General features: G+C 36.6%; 1 protein-coding gene across 1 annotated transcript; it reads right to left on the bottom strand.

Moving 5' to 3' along the window:
• Window positions 1-1787: 1787 nt before the first annotated feature.
• LOC122304207 (protein FATTY ACID EXPORT 2, chloroplastic-like) lies at window positions 1788-9730 on the bottom strand. Its single transcript, XM_043116323.1, has 3 exons — window positions 9191-9730; window positions 6810-6944; window positions 1788-2176 (listed from the first exon to the last, which is right to left on the bottom strand). Exons 1-3 carry the CDS (start codon window positions 9636-9638, stop codon window positions 2037-2039), a joined length of 723 nt encoding a protein of 240 aa, XP_042972257.1. The 5' UTR covers window positions 9639-9730; the 3' UTR covers window positions 1788-2036.
• Window positions 9731-16561: the final 6831 nt, after the last annotated feature.

The raw sequence follows: 16561 nt of genomic DNA, 5'->3' as shown, positions 1-16561 counted from the left end.
GTTGGAAGGGAAGGATGGGTCGAGATGGGCCTCACCACCCAGCCCAAGCCTAGCTAAGATAGGCTGTGTGGGAAACAACTCTTCCACTTCATGTGCCTTTCATCAATACTTTGAGTTGAGTTTGTCACTAAACTAGTTGGTTAACCAATCATGAGTGGTGGTATCAAATTATTCGGGACTTGGTAACAAAGTAGACAAGGAATTTGTAATATTGCCTAAGTGAACACAAAGTGTACACAACGTATTCATAAAATTGTCCAAGCGAATGACTATATAGAATAATGATGAGCAATCGATTAAGATGGCGAAGTTCGATGGAAGAAAATCTTTTCTTTTGAGTTGCGAAAAGCTTTACTTAATAAAGAAAGAAGCTAACAAGTACATCAAATGAAAATGGAAGAGAGACGGATCTTAAAGCCTCTCGAATGAATCTAAACTAGATTTTATAGACTCCTAGTTTGATTATGAGATATCTATTTCTATTTAACAGGGGTTATATGCAGTGAATGGTAGCATATTGTACACATAGTAAGAAAAATAAAAGGGGTGAAGAATAGAGTTTTCTTTACAAGAGTTCTCTATATCATCTCCTACTTTCCTATACTCTTGGTAACTTGTTTAGAATTGCCTCTCAAAAACTCTCCATTCTCTCTCCCAAAAAAAAAAAAAAAACCCCTAACATACCAGAGTGATTAACGGGGGTGGGAGCTTTGGCCAAAGTCTTGGACTTTGGCCAACTGCCGATCTTCAAGACCACCGAACGCGACGCCAAAAGGGAAGGAGCGTAGCCCACACGCGCGAGACGGAGTCTCGGACGAAACCAAAGCGTGGCTATCACCGCCACCAGGGAGCCACCTGCCGACTCAAAACCTGGCTTTTATGGGACCTAAGACTCCGAGTGATCATCAAACGACAGTCGGATCCCCTCTAAGAGTGGTTGCTCTGCACGCACCACTGATTTGTGTTTTTCGTCCGTATGTTTTCACTGTTATTTTCTGACTTTTTGTTTCGTATTCCTTGTTTAAACCGAGCGGGTGATGAGTTTTTTTGACCAGACACAATCTAAAACTTGTGCTGTGGAGTAAGGCAGACGATGTTACAGCCAATCTCTGCAATAGAGGTTTAGTGGTCCGCATGCGAGCTGGGTACTCGTATTGTTTTTGGGCTCCTAATATCGACGTGTAGGGTGGGTGTGCCATTGAGCTCTCGCCACTGCTGGGTTTCTCTATTGTTCTGTTTTTGCTTTGTAATTTAGTTTTTATGTTGTTCTATTAATAATATTTTAGGAATAGGCTTTTGAACTTAATGTCCAAAGTAGTATTGTTCCTTACTCCACCTTCTAGGTCGAAAGGGCCTGGTCATTCTATTTTATACAGATGCTCTCTCTATTTAAAGAGGTTTAGAAGTTAAGACAATGTCCACCACTTCGTATGCGAGGGTGCTTCAGAGCAGATGCATAGATTAGCTTATAATCTAGATTTTCCTGTATTGATAAGTCATATTTGTAACTTCGTTATAATGAATGAATTTACATTTAAAAAAAAAAAAAAAAAATCTTGTTTAGAATCGGTTTGCCTTGAATTCACGAGTCCTTCAGGTCACAAATTGATCCTCATGCAAACACATTCTGTTATCGAGCCAACTGCATATGTCAATGCATGGCACATAGCATCAAGGTCAAGACAACATTCAGGCTCGTACGGCAACCTAAAACAGCAGACAATGGTCAAGACAAAGTAATTTCTAAGGGTAGGGTAGGGGAAGGGGGGAGGGACATGGCTTAAGACTTGAGTAGAAGCATCTGTATAGAAATATGTGTACAGGGAACATATAAACAGCTCTAATAACAAAAATAAAAGAAAAACTGGAACACTAACACAGCAGACAGTGGTCCAAATAAAAGTTCAATGCGTACTACACAACACAGAAGACAAGCAAAAACAGTGATCCTGGTTCCCAGATGAGATATAATTCGATCAAAGTTGGTGACTACCATACAGCCTCAGCTGATAACTAAAGTCTCGCTTGTAAACATTTCAGTGTAGACTCCGCATAATCCCATGTAAGTAGCCACCAGTCATTATAAGCGACACCAGAGATACAACACCTGCTGGAAATATCTTCCCAGATTTCTTAAAACGAGTACCCATCACTCCCAAAAGTGCAGCAGACAGGCCTAGCAAGTAGGAGATACAAAAGCATTTAAACAAAGTTTAGATTGAAAATGAAGGATCCAGAAATTGACAGCCTTCAATAAGTAACTAAAACTTAATAAGATTAGGAGGTAGACAAACAATTAGAAATTCAAAAAATTAAAAGACCTACCTTACCATTCAATTTCCGATTGCAAAATATTTTAGATATATATATGTAATGAATGTATCTGTCAATTTGCATTGTAACGTCCAGACCTAGATTTCTTAATCTTTAAAGTTTGGACCACAAGCCCAATTTTGTTACAGCTAGAAGGAAGATTATTTTATTGGGCCATTAGCTCATTCGTAATATTCGAGGAGATAGGATTGGATATGAAATTATGGTCCTAGATTCAAAATGGAGTAGGTTTGGGCCATTAGGCTCATATATGGATGGATAAGCCCAAGAATTAACTAGCCAAAGCCCCATTTTTGGCTATTAAATACGTGATAATGGAAACCAGCAGTTTCTGGATAAGTTAGAACTAGATTAGGTGCCAAGAAACCCTCTAGATGAAGGTTATCCACACTTAGCCTGTTAGGGAAGAATTCTTGCACCAATAAGAGTCTGTTGCAGCCTGCCAGGACTCTTTTAAGATAAGATTTGAGCTGTTCCAGATCTCGGGAAGTACAAATCACCCCCATTTATGACTCTTAAATGGATCCAAATAGTAGCAACATATTTACCCTAGAACTCCTAGCCATTAGGATTCTTAGAACCCCTTTTTAAAACAAACAGAGTTAAATTCGTACAGAAGCTGCAGTGAGTATGGAAAGTTTTTATAGCAATCCCTTGTGATGTTCTTCAAGAAAATCAATCCCTAATCCTAGATAACTGCTGCAATTTCAGGATATTGAAAAAAGAACCATCCTCACCCAATCAAGGCCAACCCTTTTCCAGCAACTTCAAGTAGCTGATTATCGATGCATTTGTTATCGATGGAAGCAAAGAGGTAAATGAGTAATGATACTCACACCATGAGAGTATTTTTTTAAAATGATGTTACTTTTATAAGGTATTTTACAAAAGTAACCCTCATTTAAAACATAGTTGTGTAAAGTGTTGTGAAAAATATTGCGTAAATCATTTTCCTTATTGAAGCCCTTTTTACGTATCAAGTTATGATGAAAGTGACTTTTCAATGTCATGTTATTATATGTTGTATATGCATCACAATATGTTTTCATTTATGATTACGATGAGCTATATTATGTGTTTTACATGTATCATGGTAAGAAATATAAAAGACAAGATATGAAAGAAGCTTTAAGAATGTCCATAAGAGTTGCATGACACCAATGCAGTTATTGGTGGATGTGCAAGCCATGGACCTAAGCATGGTCCATCATAGTATGTTATGATAAGTTAAGTGGTTCCCGTTGTGGCCACAGACATTGGAACCGGTGCACAATCCTGCACACAGGGGTTAAGGTGTGCTAGCAATTAAAGAAAGTAAATAATGAGTTATGCATAGTACATGTGTATGTTAGTATTAGTACTAAGTATTAAGGATTATGTTAGTATTAATAATGAGTTATCCAACTAATGAGTTATGTTAGTATTAAGTATTAAATATTATCCTTTTCTATTTGGGATAATATTCCAGAAAAAATGGAGAGGAAATTGGCTAGTTGGAAAAGGATGTATTAATCCAAAGGTGTTAGGGTCACCGTAATCAAAAGCATTCTTTCCAACTTGCCAACCTCTTTCCTATCATTATTCCCACTCCCCATCAAAGTGGCTCATCGCATGGAGAAACTCCAAGTGACTTCTTACAGGGGGATCAATGATGACTTCAAATTTCACTTGGTGAAATGGTACAAAATTTGCTCTCCCATTCAAGAGGAGGTTTGAGTATTCAGAACTTGCAGTTTTTCAGCAAAGCTTTGATTGGTAAGTGGCTGTGGAGATATCACAATGAGAGGGGGCTTTGTGGAGAAGCATCATTGAATTGAAGCATGGGGAACCATGGGGAGGATGGTGTACCAAGGAGGTGAGTGGGCCTCATGGGGTGGGACTATGGAAGCATATAAGAAGATGTTGGGTCATATAATCAAGATAAACCCGCTTTAAAGTGTGTGATGGATCCAAAATTAAATTTTGGCATGATGTATGGAGTGGTGATATGGTGCGGAAGGAAACTTCTCCACAAGTTTATGGCATAGCAAGTATGAAAAAAGCCTCGATTGCGGACGTCTTCATACTCTCTAATAGCACTCCACAATGGAATGTCACATTCCTTAGAAATGCACAAGATTGGAAAATTGCAGCTGTTTCAGACTTCAATAACCTAGTTTACTCCACTCGGTTGTTGGCAGGAGTTGAAGATAAGATCTTTTGGAGCCCTTCTAAGATAGGGAAGTTTTTAGTCCGCTCTTTCTACAAAGCCATGAAAATGCATGGTACAAATTCATTCCCATGGAAGAGTATTTGGAAGAAAAACGTGCCCCTAAAGGCAAAGTTTTTTGTATGGATGGCTTCCTTGGGGAAGATCCTCACTCTAGACAATCTAAGGAAATGTCGAATCATAGTCTTGAATTGGTGTTGTATGTGTAAAAAGAGTGGAGAGTCAGTTGCATCTACTACTTCATTGTGAGATTGCCAAAACATTGAGGAATGAAGTTTTTGCTCGAGCAGGATTAGCTTGGGTGATGCCAAGACAGTAGTGGACCTCCTAGCTTCTTGGAAAGCCATTCAACATAACTCTCAGATTGCCTCTATTTGGAAGTTGGTTCCAATATGTTTACAGTGGTGTATTTGGAGGGAGAGGAGCGAAAGAAGTATCGAAAATCAAGAACAGTCAACGGAAGAGCTTAGAAGTCTATGTTTCAATACTTTACTCCATTGGTCGATTGTAATTGATTTTAATGGCTTGTCATTTCATGAATTCCTTGTATCTCTAAACTAAGCATGCATAGGCGTTGCTCTTGTATATGTCCCATATACTTGAGCTTTTGCCTATCTTTCGATCAATAAAATCTTATTTACTGATTTAAAAGGAAAAAAAAAAACAAAAACGTATTAAGTATGCAAACTTTTCAAGCAAATCCTATGTTTATTATGTTTACTGTATGATGTACTACTTAATGAATATTTGATTCATTTTGGGTCTTTATTTGTTTTTTTATGTTTTCAAAATGTCCAGGTAAAGACAATAGTGTTGACAAGCTGACATCCAAGCATATATCACGTGTCAAGGGATTTTCAGACTTAGGCCTCGTTTAGTTATACAGATTAGATAAGAAATTTATGAATAGTAGTGAAATGATTTGAGTTAAGATTTTTATGGGGTTTTGGGAAAGGAGAGAGAAAAAATTGAATATAAAAATTATAAAATGAAAAGAGGATAAGAATATAATTTTTTAATATTATTTTTATTTTGAGATTTGAAAAAGTTTAATTATATTTTGTTTTTTGTTTTTTTTTTTTTTAAGTTTAGGAAAGTTGTAATGATTAGGTAATGATTAGATGAAAAGTTAAAAATTTGAAATTAATAAATATTTGTGTTTGAATGGCATTTGGATGTTGCGTAAAGATGAGATGGGATGAGATGATTTCAAAGTTTGTGAAACCAAACTAGGCCTTAGTTAATAAGTCTCTTTTTTTTTCACAAAAAGATCAGTTTTATATTTTTCTTGTTATTAGATTATATTTTTACGCTATGTTTTTTGGGAATTTATTTCACAAAATTAGGTGTTTTTATTATGTTGGGTCTCTTTACCGGGCATAGTTACAAAAGTATGTAACAAACCCAACCTAGGGGAAGGGTTCTCGGGTGTTACATGCATGCTTACCATTATGACATCCCTTTCATTAGTTTCCAAGAATTAAAACAATATTTCAAAAGTGAAACTTCCAACTGTAAATGCTCAGCATTCGACCAGCAGTTACATGGATGACCTTTTGGCTTATTATAATGCATGAGTAGGAACTTTTGTATAGGTAATGCAAGCACGAATAGGATTACAGGGGTATGAGTAATTACTTTAGTTACTAACTTTTTTAGATCCTTTAGAAGACCATAACTTAAGTTTGCTTCAATAAATCTTCTACAAAATTCTAATAACCATGAAGTCCACTAATTGAGCATTCTTTAAAAAGAAGATTTTAGTACGGACCATGCTAATGAAAACACTAAGGCCTCGTTTGGTTACACACAGATGAGATAAGATGAATTGAATAAAATATTGTTAGAATATAATTTTGTTAGATGAGATAATTGAGCATTCTTTAATAAAAAGATTTTAGTACAGGCCATGCTAATGAAAACACTAAGGCCTTGTTTGGTTACACAAAGATGAGATGAAATAAATTGAATAAATATTGTTAGAATATAATTTTTTAATATTATTTCTGATTTGGAATTCGAAAAAGTTGAATTGTTAATTATATTTTGTGTAGGAGTTTGAGAAACATGTAATAATTATATGAGATCATCTCATCTCGGTAACCAAACCAGGCCTAAAAGCAGGTTGGTCTTATCCATACATGCATAGAATAAATCTCTTGAAACATGGCTCTAGCAACATAAATATATAATAAATATAACAATATATATATATAATAAATATGGAAAATTTAACATAATTGTGAAGAGCATGATTAAGTCTTACCAAGGCCTATGGATGATGCAAGAACAGGCTTTGTGGGAAGTGTAGCATAAACATAATACAGTAGTGAGGCTGATACTCCTCCTGCCAGGAGTGACTTCTGGCTGCCACTCTTCATGTAGCCCATAGCTCCACCCACTGTCAAATATCAGTCATGCTTCAATAATATATACAGATTGGAACAGAGCGGAAAAGGTGAAAATACAGTCATAATTTAGTTTTGCTTCTTGATTAGTTTATAGAACCAAGGCTAAAGACGTCAAGGAAACCGATATGACTCATTTGCATAACGATTCAACTAAATGAGAAAAGAGTAAGGCTAGATACAGTCCTAGGATGTAAAATTCTTGCTCACTTCCTTTGAAAAAATGGGAACCACCATGAAAATGTTGGTCTTTTCACGTGAATCCCAAATTCCCTATACTTCTTTTCAAATGAAGTGTGCGGAACTTGCACACTCTAGCACTGTACAAATCATTTTACATAACAAAATATGCTCAATATCAGTGTCTTTCCATAAATAACCAAAGTTTTTAGTAATAAACGTGAAGGATGCAACCTGAGTAAACAGGCAGTACATACAAGACCTAATTCAGCAGTCCCCAATGGTGCAAAGCAATTATTTTTCAAGTAATTCAGTGGTCTGCCAACTTAGATGCATAATTAACCCGAATTAAGCCTTACTACCAAAGATGGAATTACAAAATTTAATTCCTTGCGCCCACCCATTACATGCCATGCTCGAATTATGTGAAATATTACTGCCCAAATTTTCTCCAAAACATTTGCATAAATTTTATAAAGCCGGATTCTTTAGTTGTTTTATGGTAAAAGTTCGTAAAAACTTAAAAGGGAATTTTGAATAGTTACGAGATGATAAAAAAGTTGAAAGTTAAATAAAATATTGTTTGAATATTATTTTTATTTTAGAATTAACAAAAATTAATTGTTTATTGTATTTTGTACAAGAATTAGGGGTGGGCAGCAGGGGCCCACACCCAAACCCCGTCCACCCCCACTTGGGTGGGCGGGCTACCCCTCTCTGCATGCCCAGTGGGGGCCACGCCCCCTGCTCAGCTCCACTATGTATAAAAAAATTAAATTTTATATATTTATATAAATATTTAAATTGTATATATGTTGAATAGTTGAAGTTGTATTCAAGTTGGACAGCTGCAATTGAGAACATTCAGACAATTGATAATTGAGAAAACGTGGATTGATGGTTATGGAGTGGTGTTTCATGTGTAAGAAAGCTGGGGGATCAGTAGATCATTTACTTATACACTGTGATGTGGCTAAGGGGTTATGGGATGGGGTGTTTAGAAGATCTGAAGAATTCTGGGCCATGCCAAATTCAGTGATAGAATTACTTGCTTGTTAGCCTAGACTTCATTCTTGCTCTCAAGTGGCAGTTGTGTAGAAGATGATTTCTTTGTATATTACGTGGTGCATTTGGCTGGAGAGAAATGAGAGGTATTTTAATAATAGGGAACGAACTGTAGAAGAACTTTGGAAATGTTTTATGTTTTCCCTATTTATTTGGTTTTTAACTATTGTTCTGAATGGGGGGCAGTTCATGAGTTTCTGTCCTCGTTGCTTTAGTTGTTGAATGTATTTAAGTGTTTATTTTGTATACTGTTTGGGTACATGGGCTTCGCCTATTGCATTTGTTGAATAAAATTCTTATAAAAAAAAAAAAAAAACACTCTAATGAGTTCAAATTCTTTTTGTATTTTAAAAAAATTTATAATTTAAATTCTATTATAATTTTGATCTAAAAAAATCTTTTTTAACCTAAAAATAATTTTTAAACCCAATGGATTGGCCGGGGGGGGGGGGGGGGGGGGGGGAGGGATGAGGATTTCGAGCCCGCTCCTCGGCGGTTGAAAACCCTTCCCTTTGTGATATGGGATGAGATGCAGAAAATGGTCAACCCAACCCCGCACCATGCAAGTATCACCCTTAATAAAAATTTGATAAAATTGTAATAATTAGATAAGATAAAAAGAGTTATTCTCTTGATTCAAATAACACCTTATTATTTTTATTAAGAATTTTACTACGTACAAGCAAAGTCACATACTAATCTGGTACTAATACTGATTCCTTCATATTTAAAATTTAAATTAATACTATTTTCAATAAAATCTATTTTTTAACCAATAACATTAAATTGACGTGCAGATTAATATACAATTATACTTACAACTAGATTTTTTCTTTTATTAAACCTCGTGCAACTATTTTTCGTTTGCTTAGCCAGAAAGATATGAAATGAATTATTCGCGGCTACCCTCCCCAATCAAGCAAACAAAAAGAAAGGGGAGAAAAAGAAGGCGTCAATAAATAAAGTATTTATGCTGAAAGCGTTAGTTCCTTACCTCCAACAAGAGCGGCATAAGCCAGAGTTAACTTTTGAGACATGGACATGCCAGCCATCTTCTTGTTGTTTTCGTCTGACCCGCCTCCGCGCTCTTCGTCGTCTCCGTCACCACCGCCGCCACCTCCACCACCGCCTCCCCCTCTGTTACCCAATTCGTCTCCGTCACCACCACCGCCAGTAGCAGTATCCGGTCGGGAAGAGTATATGGTGGGCGCTTGAACTGAGTCAGAAGAGACGGCCCCAGAAGCAGCCAAAATGCACCGTCTTTGCTCCGATCTGACCCCAACTCCCAAAGAAGATCGCAGTTCTGAAAGCCGTCGGCTTGAACAACAAATGGTGCTGTTACTACCACCGTTGTTGCGGGTTTCCCGATGTAAGCGAAATCCAACCCTGCGCCGTGCCACAAGTAGAGAAGACTGAGAAATACCAATTAAGACGTCCGCCATCCCTCCCTTTTTTGTTTTGTACTTTTGTTCGCTGCGATGGCCTTTCGTTTCAGTGTTCTCGACCTTTCCAATTTCCAAACCCGAAGTTCTCAACCGGGTCTTAACTTCGGATTGATCGCTGTGACCCAGGGCCGGCCCAACAAGTTGTTGGGCCTAAGCCGAAATTTTGAGGAACCTCTTTTATTAAAAAGGTAAAATACAATTAATTTATTTTTATTTTTATTTTTATGTTATATTTTTATTTAAAAATTACTCCTATCATAAATTCATTTTTATTTAAAATTTTATACCACCTTCTTAATTAATAACCGACTTAATTTTTATTAAAAAATTATCAGTTTAATTTTTTTTTATTAAAATTAGTTACACGTGTTTTAGATTCTCAAAATCAATTATATCTATTATTATAAATAAAATTCTATAAATGCACACATTTGGAAAAAAAATGGCTCGTCTCTTTAAATGATTATACTAAAATCTTTTATCAACACCGAAAAGTAGATTTTACTCTTTATAATTTTCATGCTATATATTAAACTAATAATAACAAAAAGAAAGTGTACCAAAAGAATTAGATTATGTGAAATAATTATTTTGTGGAGATAAGATAAGAAGTTAGATCACTTCATGTCTTAGTACCAGAAATGAAAATGAGATTGATAAGAGAAAAAGTTTTGTCATCATCAAGTGAAATCAAATATAATAAAACTTAAAAAAAGAATTCCAATATTAACATATATATTTAGAAATATAATCATAAATATTCAAGAATAACCAAGCAAAAAAAAAAAAAAAAACTCAAGCCAACGAGTATGTTTTTGGTAATTAAAAACATTACTAACATCTTTATTAATTACTTAATATGGAAATAAAAATTTTGACGGTGAGTTGAAAGATTATAAAACAGAAAACTATAAACTAAGAAAAGTTCAATAAAAATTGAGTTTTCAGAAGAAATGAAAATATGATAATTTAGAAAGAGAACTAATTATATAATATCTATTTGATACTTTTGATATTTTTCATTGATTTATTCAATTGTTTCTAGTTATGGCTTTTTTTCTTTTAAAAAATTCTGTATGAAATATTTTTAGGAGTCTTTTTCCACTTGAGGCTTTAAACAATTGCCTAAGTTGCCTAATAAAAGGGTCAGCCTGTTGCTGTCCAAGGCCCGCAAAGATTCGCAATTTCTGTTTTTATTTATTTCAAATTTTAAAATCCAAAGTTAAAACGCCGGATACATATGTGCTTAATATATATATATATATAAATATATATATATAACAAACTACATTTACGTCAATTTGGAAATTTAAAAACGGATTCATTACTAAAATTGAAATTTTAGATTTTCTTGATTTTACAGATTATCTATATTAATAATAATATGGTGTTTACATATACTAAACTACTTTATATTATAATATAAATATATTATTTTATAAATATTAACACATACTATTATAATATTAAAATTAACTATAGTCTATATGTTAAATAGAGGGGACGCCCACACTGGCAGACCTCCCCTTTGGATGCATACGTTATAACGCATGGCTTAAAGTTATGCGTTACACAGCCGGTAAATGCATGGCTTTAAGGCTAGCCGTGTAGGAGGGGCTATATATAGCTCCCCTCCTGTTGATTCTGGTGCATCAATCACAATAGTAAAAAATCTCTCTCTCACTTGTTCTCTCTTGAAATAGTCTATAGACTGTGGATTTGTTAAGTGTTACTCTAGTTTTATAACTATATATTACACTTTACTATTAAGAGAAAACACTTGTTTTTTGTCGCGCTGGAGAAACTTGTGGAGCATTTCTTTAAGCTGAATCTGAGGTACTTTCCGCTGTATTTTTCTTACATTGGTATCAGAGACTTTATAATTGCTTCCAGTTTCTGTTTGGTATATGCATATCAACTGTGTTTTTTTTATGTGATTTGCGCACATGTGGTGTTGCATTTTAAAAAAAAAAAAAAAATTTGACGAGCCGCTCTACAATGGACGAAAAGCACCGCGTCCACCACCTGTGCATGGAGGAGCAGCGCGCACCAAATGGTGCTGCGCTCACCACCCACGCAAGGTGGTGCACCGGCTCGGTCACAATGCGCGCGCACCAGAGCAGCACCGGCTCGGTGCAGCGCGCACCAGAGCAAGGTCGGCTCGGTGCTGCGCGCATCAGAGGGGTGGTGCTGCCAGCACCACCTTAGTGCTGCTCCAGCACCCAGCTTCCTCTGGAAGCAGTTTCCAGCGATCGGCAGCGCCGGTGACATCCATAAACGGCAGCTGTGATTTTTTTTTTTTTTCTGAGTTACTGTTCACGTGAACAGTAATTTGCAGGAGGATGAAGATGACTTGAGTTATCTACCCTCTGATGGGTCGGGTTGGGCTTGGGCCGAAGTTTTTTTTTTATTTTATTAAAAATAAATAAATAAATAAATAAAACATAAAGTGGCACAAATGGGTTTTGAACCCAAGACCTACCACTAAACTAAGGAGAAGGCACACCATTGGGCTGCGAATATTCTTTGGTTTAAGTGAGGGTTTTAATTTTTTTTTTGTTAAATAATAATAAAAAATAAAATTTTTTTTTGTGACATGATTTAATATATGCTTGAATATATTGTTATATTATATGTGATCTTTTATTTAATGTTATAGATTAAATGTGATAACATGTGAATATTTGTTTGTTTTCATGCTATTTTTTTCCATAATATTATATTACATGTGATCTTTTATTTAATTTTGAAATTAAATGTGATAACATGTATGTGTGTATTGAACATATGGAAATATGATTATTTTATCATCTATGAATGTTAGACTTGAATGTTTAAACATTAGTCTTTATTTCTTTTAGTGATAAAAATATAGAAAATCCCACTAAGTAGTCTTAGTTAGAATTGTCAGTGTGAATGATAGACTGAAAGAATTGCAGTGACTCCAGTAAGAATTGTAAATGCATTGTATAGCCAAAAGACCATGGTGACCCCAGTAAGAACTGTAAATGCATTGTATAGCCAGAAAGACTACAGTGGCCCCAGTAAGAACTGTAAATACACTGATGGAACAAGAAAAATGGACTGTAATGGTCTCATATGAACTATCTTTGTAGACTGGCCCAACAGGTTACTGTAGTCTGGCTGTCTTTGTAGACTGGCCCAACAGGTTGCTATGGTCTGGGTAGCTGTCCTTGTAAACTGGCCCAAAAGGTTACTACGGTTTTAGTAGGTTATGTCTTTACATATGACTAGGACTAGGAGACTACTTAAAATAGTGGGAGTATGGTTGAGATTTATGATAATAAATTCTTCCATATTTTTTTTTAAAAATAATTTGCGCGGGAATTAGGTTAGAAATTTAATAATTGGATATTGTGGCGCAAGAGATAATTATGAAGCTTAGCGATTTTTTGATCTTGCGACATGTCTAAATTATTCTTTTTCTATCTTGAAAGGACGCGGCCGATTTCTTAGGTGTGTGTGTAATATCCCTTCTTTGCGTATTGAAGTAATATGACATCCAAAACTATAGTTGCCGACTTAAACAAGGGGGAGAAATTAGATGGGGAAAACTATGACATATGACATCGCAAGATCCAATATGTCTTAGATGAGCAAGAGGTCTTGGAGGCCTTGTCTCACATCCTTACTGTGCCCGCAGAAGGGACGTCGGAACAACATAAATAGATCAACAAGCCTATACTCAATGGGCTAAGAAAAATCGGTGCACGTTCATAATAATGTTAAGCAACATGCATAATGATCTAATGTGTGAGTTCGAGGTCTATGACACTGCCCAAAGCATGTGGAAGGCTTTAAAATTGAAGTTTGGTGGAACTTCAGCGATAAGGTTGCGTGGATTAACCATGAGATTCAACTCCTATAAGATGCGCTCTGACCACACGATGAAGCAGCATCTTAGGGCTATGCCAATTATGATCCGCGAACTTAGGTCGGCAGGAAATAACCTGACAGATGAACAGCAAGTCCAGACAGTGATTAGGTCACTACCAAATTCTTGAAAAAATATGAGGCAGAACCTGACGCATAACGAGAACACCAAAGACTTTGATGATGTCTCGCGTCACTTGAAATTGGAGGCTGAGCGCCTAGAGGCTGTTAAGCCCAATCATACGGCCTATGTGGCTAATGCTGGTTCGCGCAAGGAATCAAGGCCTAAGCGCAAGAAGTCCAAGATTGGGGTAGCTGTTGGACAAATTAAAAATGTGTCAGAAACTTCTTAGCGTACCAAGTGGGGCAAGCGTGGGAAGAACAAGTCAAAATTAGAGTGTTTCAACTGCAGAAAGACTGTCCACTTCGCTTGTGACTGCACTGAGCCGAAGAAGGTACACTCTGACTTTTCTCGCATTGTTTTTGTAACTAGCCATGTGATGGTTGCTCACTCCTATCCTTTGTAGACTACTGATTCAGGAGCAACCGAGCACATAGCGTTAGACATAGTCAGATTTGTGGAGTATCGCCGGATTCCAACTGGGAGCCGTGATATCAAGGTGGGGAATGGAGCTAGCGTGGAGGTACTGGGACTTGGTACCTACAAGCTGGATTTGCGGGGAGGCCGCACTCTTTTCCTCCACAATGTGCTATACGCTCCCGAGATCCGACGAAACTTACTTTCAGTTGTTACTCTATTAAAACTTGGTTTTCGAATTGTTTTTGAAAACAATAATGTTTCCTTTTATTTGGGCCATGTGTTTTATGGCAATACTTTTCTGCAAGACGGTTTTATGATATTAGATTTGGTTTATTCTAATATAAATGAATCTATTGCTTTTCTTTCTTCATCTGTTGATAGTTTGGATTCACATACATGGTATGCTAGGCTTGGCCATATAGGACAAGATAGAATGACTCGGTTAGCTAGAGAAGGCCTGATAGGCAATCTCGCTAGGGTCATCTTGCCCACGTGTGAACATTGTCTAATGGGAAAAGCTAAGAGAAAACTGTTTGGAAAAGTCACTAGGGCATCTTTTCCACTGCAATTAGTCCACTCATACATCTGTGGTCTAGTGAGTGTGAGGGCAAGACACAGAGGTATCTACTTCATCACTTTTATAGATGATTTTTCACGTTATGGTCATGTCTACTTAATCTCCCATAAGTCTGAAGCATTGGAGTGTTTTAGACGATATCTAAGAATGGTTGAGAATCAGTTAGACAAGAGTTTAAAAACTCTAAGAACTGACCGAGGACGAGAATATCTCTCTGAGCAATTTAAAAGGCTCTGTGATGAAAAAGGAATCAAAAGACAGTTAACGATGCCGAGTACGCCGCAGCAAAATGGCGTGGCGGAAAGGAGAAATCGAACACTGCTTGAGATGGTTAGGTCAATGATGGCGCAAGCAAACCTACCAAATTCTTTTTGAGGGATGCACTTTTGACTACTGCCTACATTCTTAACAGAGTGCCCTCCAAATCAGTAACTTTCACTCTATATGAACTATGGACCGGCGAGAAACCCAATTTGAGTAACTTGTGGCCATGAGGTTGAATGGGTTTTGTTCATGATCTTTCTCATAAGTATGGGAAATTAGGCCCTAGAGGGAATAAGTGTATCTTTATAAGGTACTCAGAACACTCTAAAGGGTATGTGTTAATAGGCGAATAAACTGATGGAAGTGTGACTGAAATTGAATCACGAGATGTGGACTTCATTGAAAATGAATTTCCAAGTAGAGGTGAGGTTGATAGGAGTTTAGAACTTCATGAGATTATAGAACAAGAGGAAAGTGCTCCAAGGAATTTAGTTGAGAATGAGGAAGAAATTCCTCAAGCTCCTACAAATAAGGACTTAAATCCGAGTGGGAGTATACCACTTGTCAATCAATTACAACAACCTCAACCGCGTAGAAGCACACGTGAAAGTATTCCCCGTCGTCGTTTTGAGATTAAAGGGGAAGCTTTTATGGTAGCTCCGCATGATGATGATGAGCCTAGGACAATTAATGAGGCTCTCTCATCTTCTACTAAAGATGAGTGGATGAAAGCTCTTAATGATGAAATTGAGTCTATGAAAACTAACCAGGTTTGGGATCTGGTTGATCTACCGACAGGGCGTAAGACTATTGGGAACAAATGGATTCTTAAAGTCAAACGCAAGTCGGATGGATCGATAGATAAGTACAAAGCTCGCTTAGTGGCGAAAGGATATACCCAACAGGAGGGTATAGGCTATGAAGAAACTTTTTCACTAGTCGTGAGGTTTGCTTCAATTCGCTTGATTCTAGCTATAGTAGCAAACATGGATTTGGAACTCTACCAGATGGATGTTAAGACAACATTTCTCAATGGAGAACTAGATGAGGAGATCTATATGGATCAACCAACGGGTTTTGTGGTCAAAGGTCAGGAGCGCAAAGTGTGCAAGCTCAAACGATCTATATATGGCCTAAAACAATCATCTAGGCAATGGTACCTCAGATTCCATCGAGCCGTTCTTTCGAATGGGTTTACGATGATCACATAGGACCATTGTGTTTATGTCAAAAGATCCAAGAAAAGTTTCATTACGTTGTCATTATATGTTGACGACATACTACTAACTGGAAATGATAAAAGGTTGATAGTCGCCACAAAAGAGTGGTTATTCTTCAATTTTGAAATGAAGGATATTGGTAAGGCATAATACATTCTGGGAGTTAAGATCTACAGAGATCGCTCAAAGAGAATATTGTGTTTGTCCCAATGAAATTACATAAAGAAAGTTCTCGAACGCTTCCTAATGAGTGAATGTAAACCCATTGACACCCCTATTACAAAAAGCGAGAACTTATCTAAAGAGTTGTGTCCTAAGACTCAAAGAGAAAAGGAAAAGATGGCCCGTGTCCCTTATGCTAATGCTGTGGGTAGTCTAATGTACGCAATGATGTGTACTCGGCCTGACATATGCTATGCAGTTG

The sequence above is a fragment of the Carya illinoinensis genome, chromosome 3 (genome assembly GCF_018687715.1).
Source record: "Carya illinoinensis cultivar Pawnee chromosome 3, C.illinoinensisPawnee_v1, whole genome shotgun sequence".
NCBI classification, from domain to species: Eukaryota; Viridiplantae; Streptophyta; class Magnoliopsida; order Fagales; family Juglandaceae; genus Carya; species Carya illinoinensis.
The sequence above is the reverse complement of the archived record's forward strand: the minus strand, read 5'-3'. Positions and strand labels throughout refer to the sequence as shown.

Excerpts from the sequence above, each read along its gene's own strand:
- LOC122304207 (XM_043116323.1), bottom strand. The coding sequence starts at position 9,638 with ATGGCGGACGTCTTAATTGGTATTTCTCAGTCTTCTCTACTTGTGGCA. Across the intron at positions 6,945-9,190 it reads TTATGCCGCTCTTGTTGGAG|TGGGTGGAGCTATGGGCTAC; the intron begins GTAAGGAACTAA and ends GATATTTGACAG. Across the intron at positions 2,177-6,809 it reads TGCATCATCCATAGGCCTTG|GCCTGTCTGCTGCACTTTTG; the intron begins GTAAGACTTAAT and ends CCTACTTGCTAG.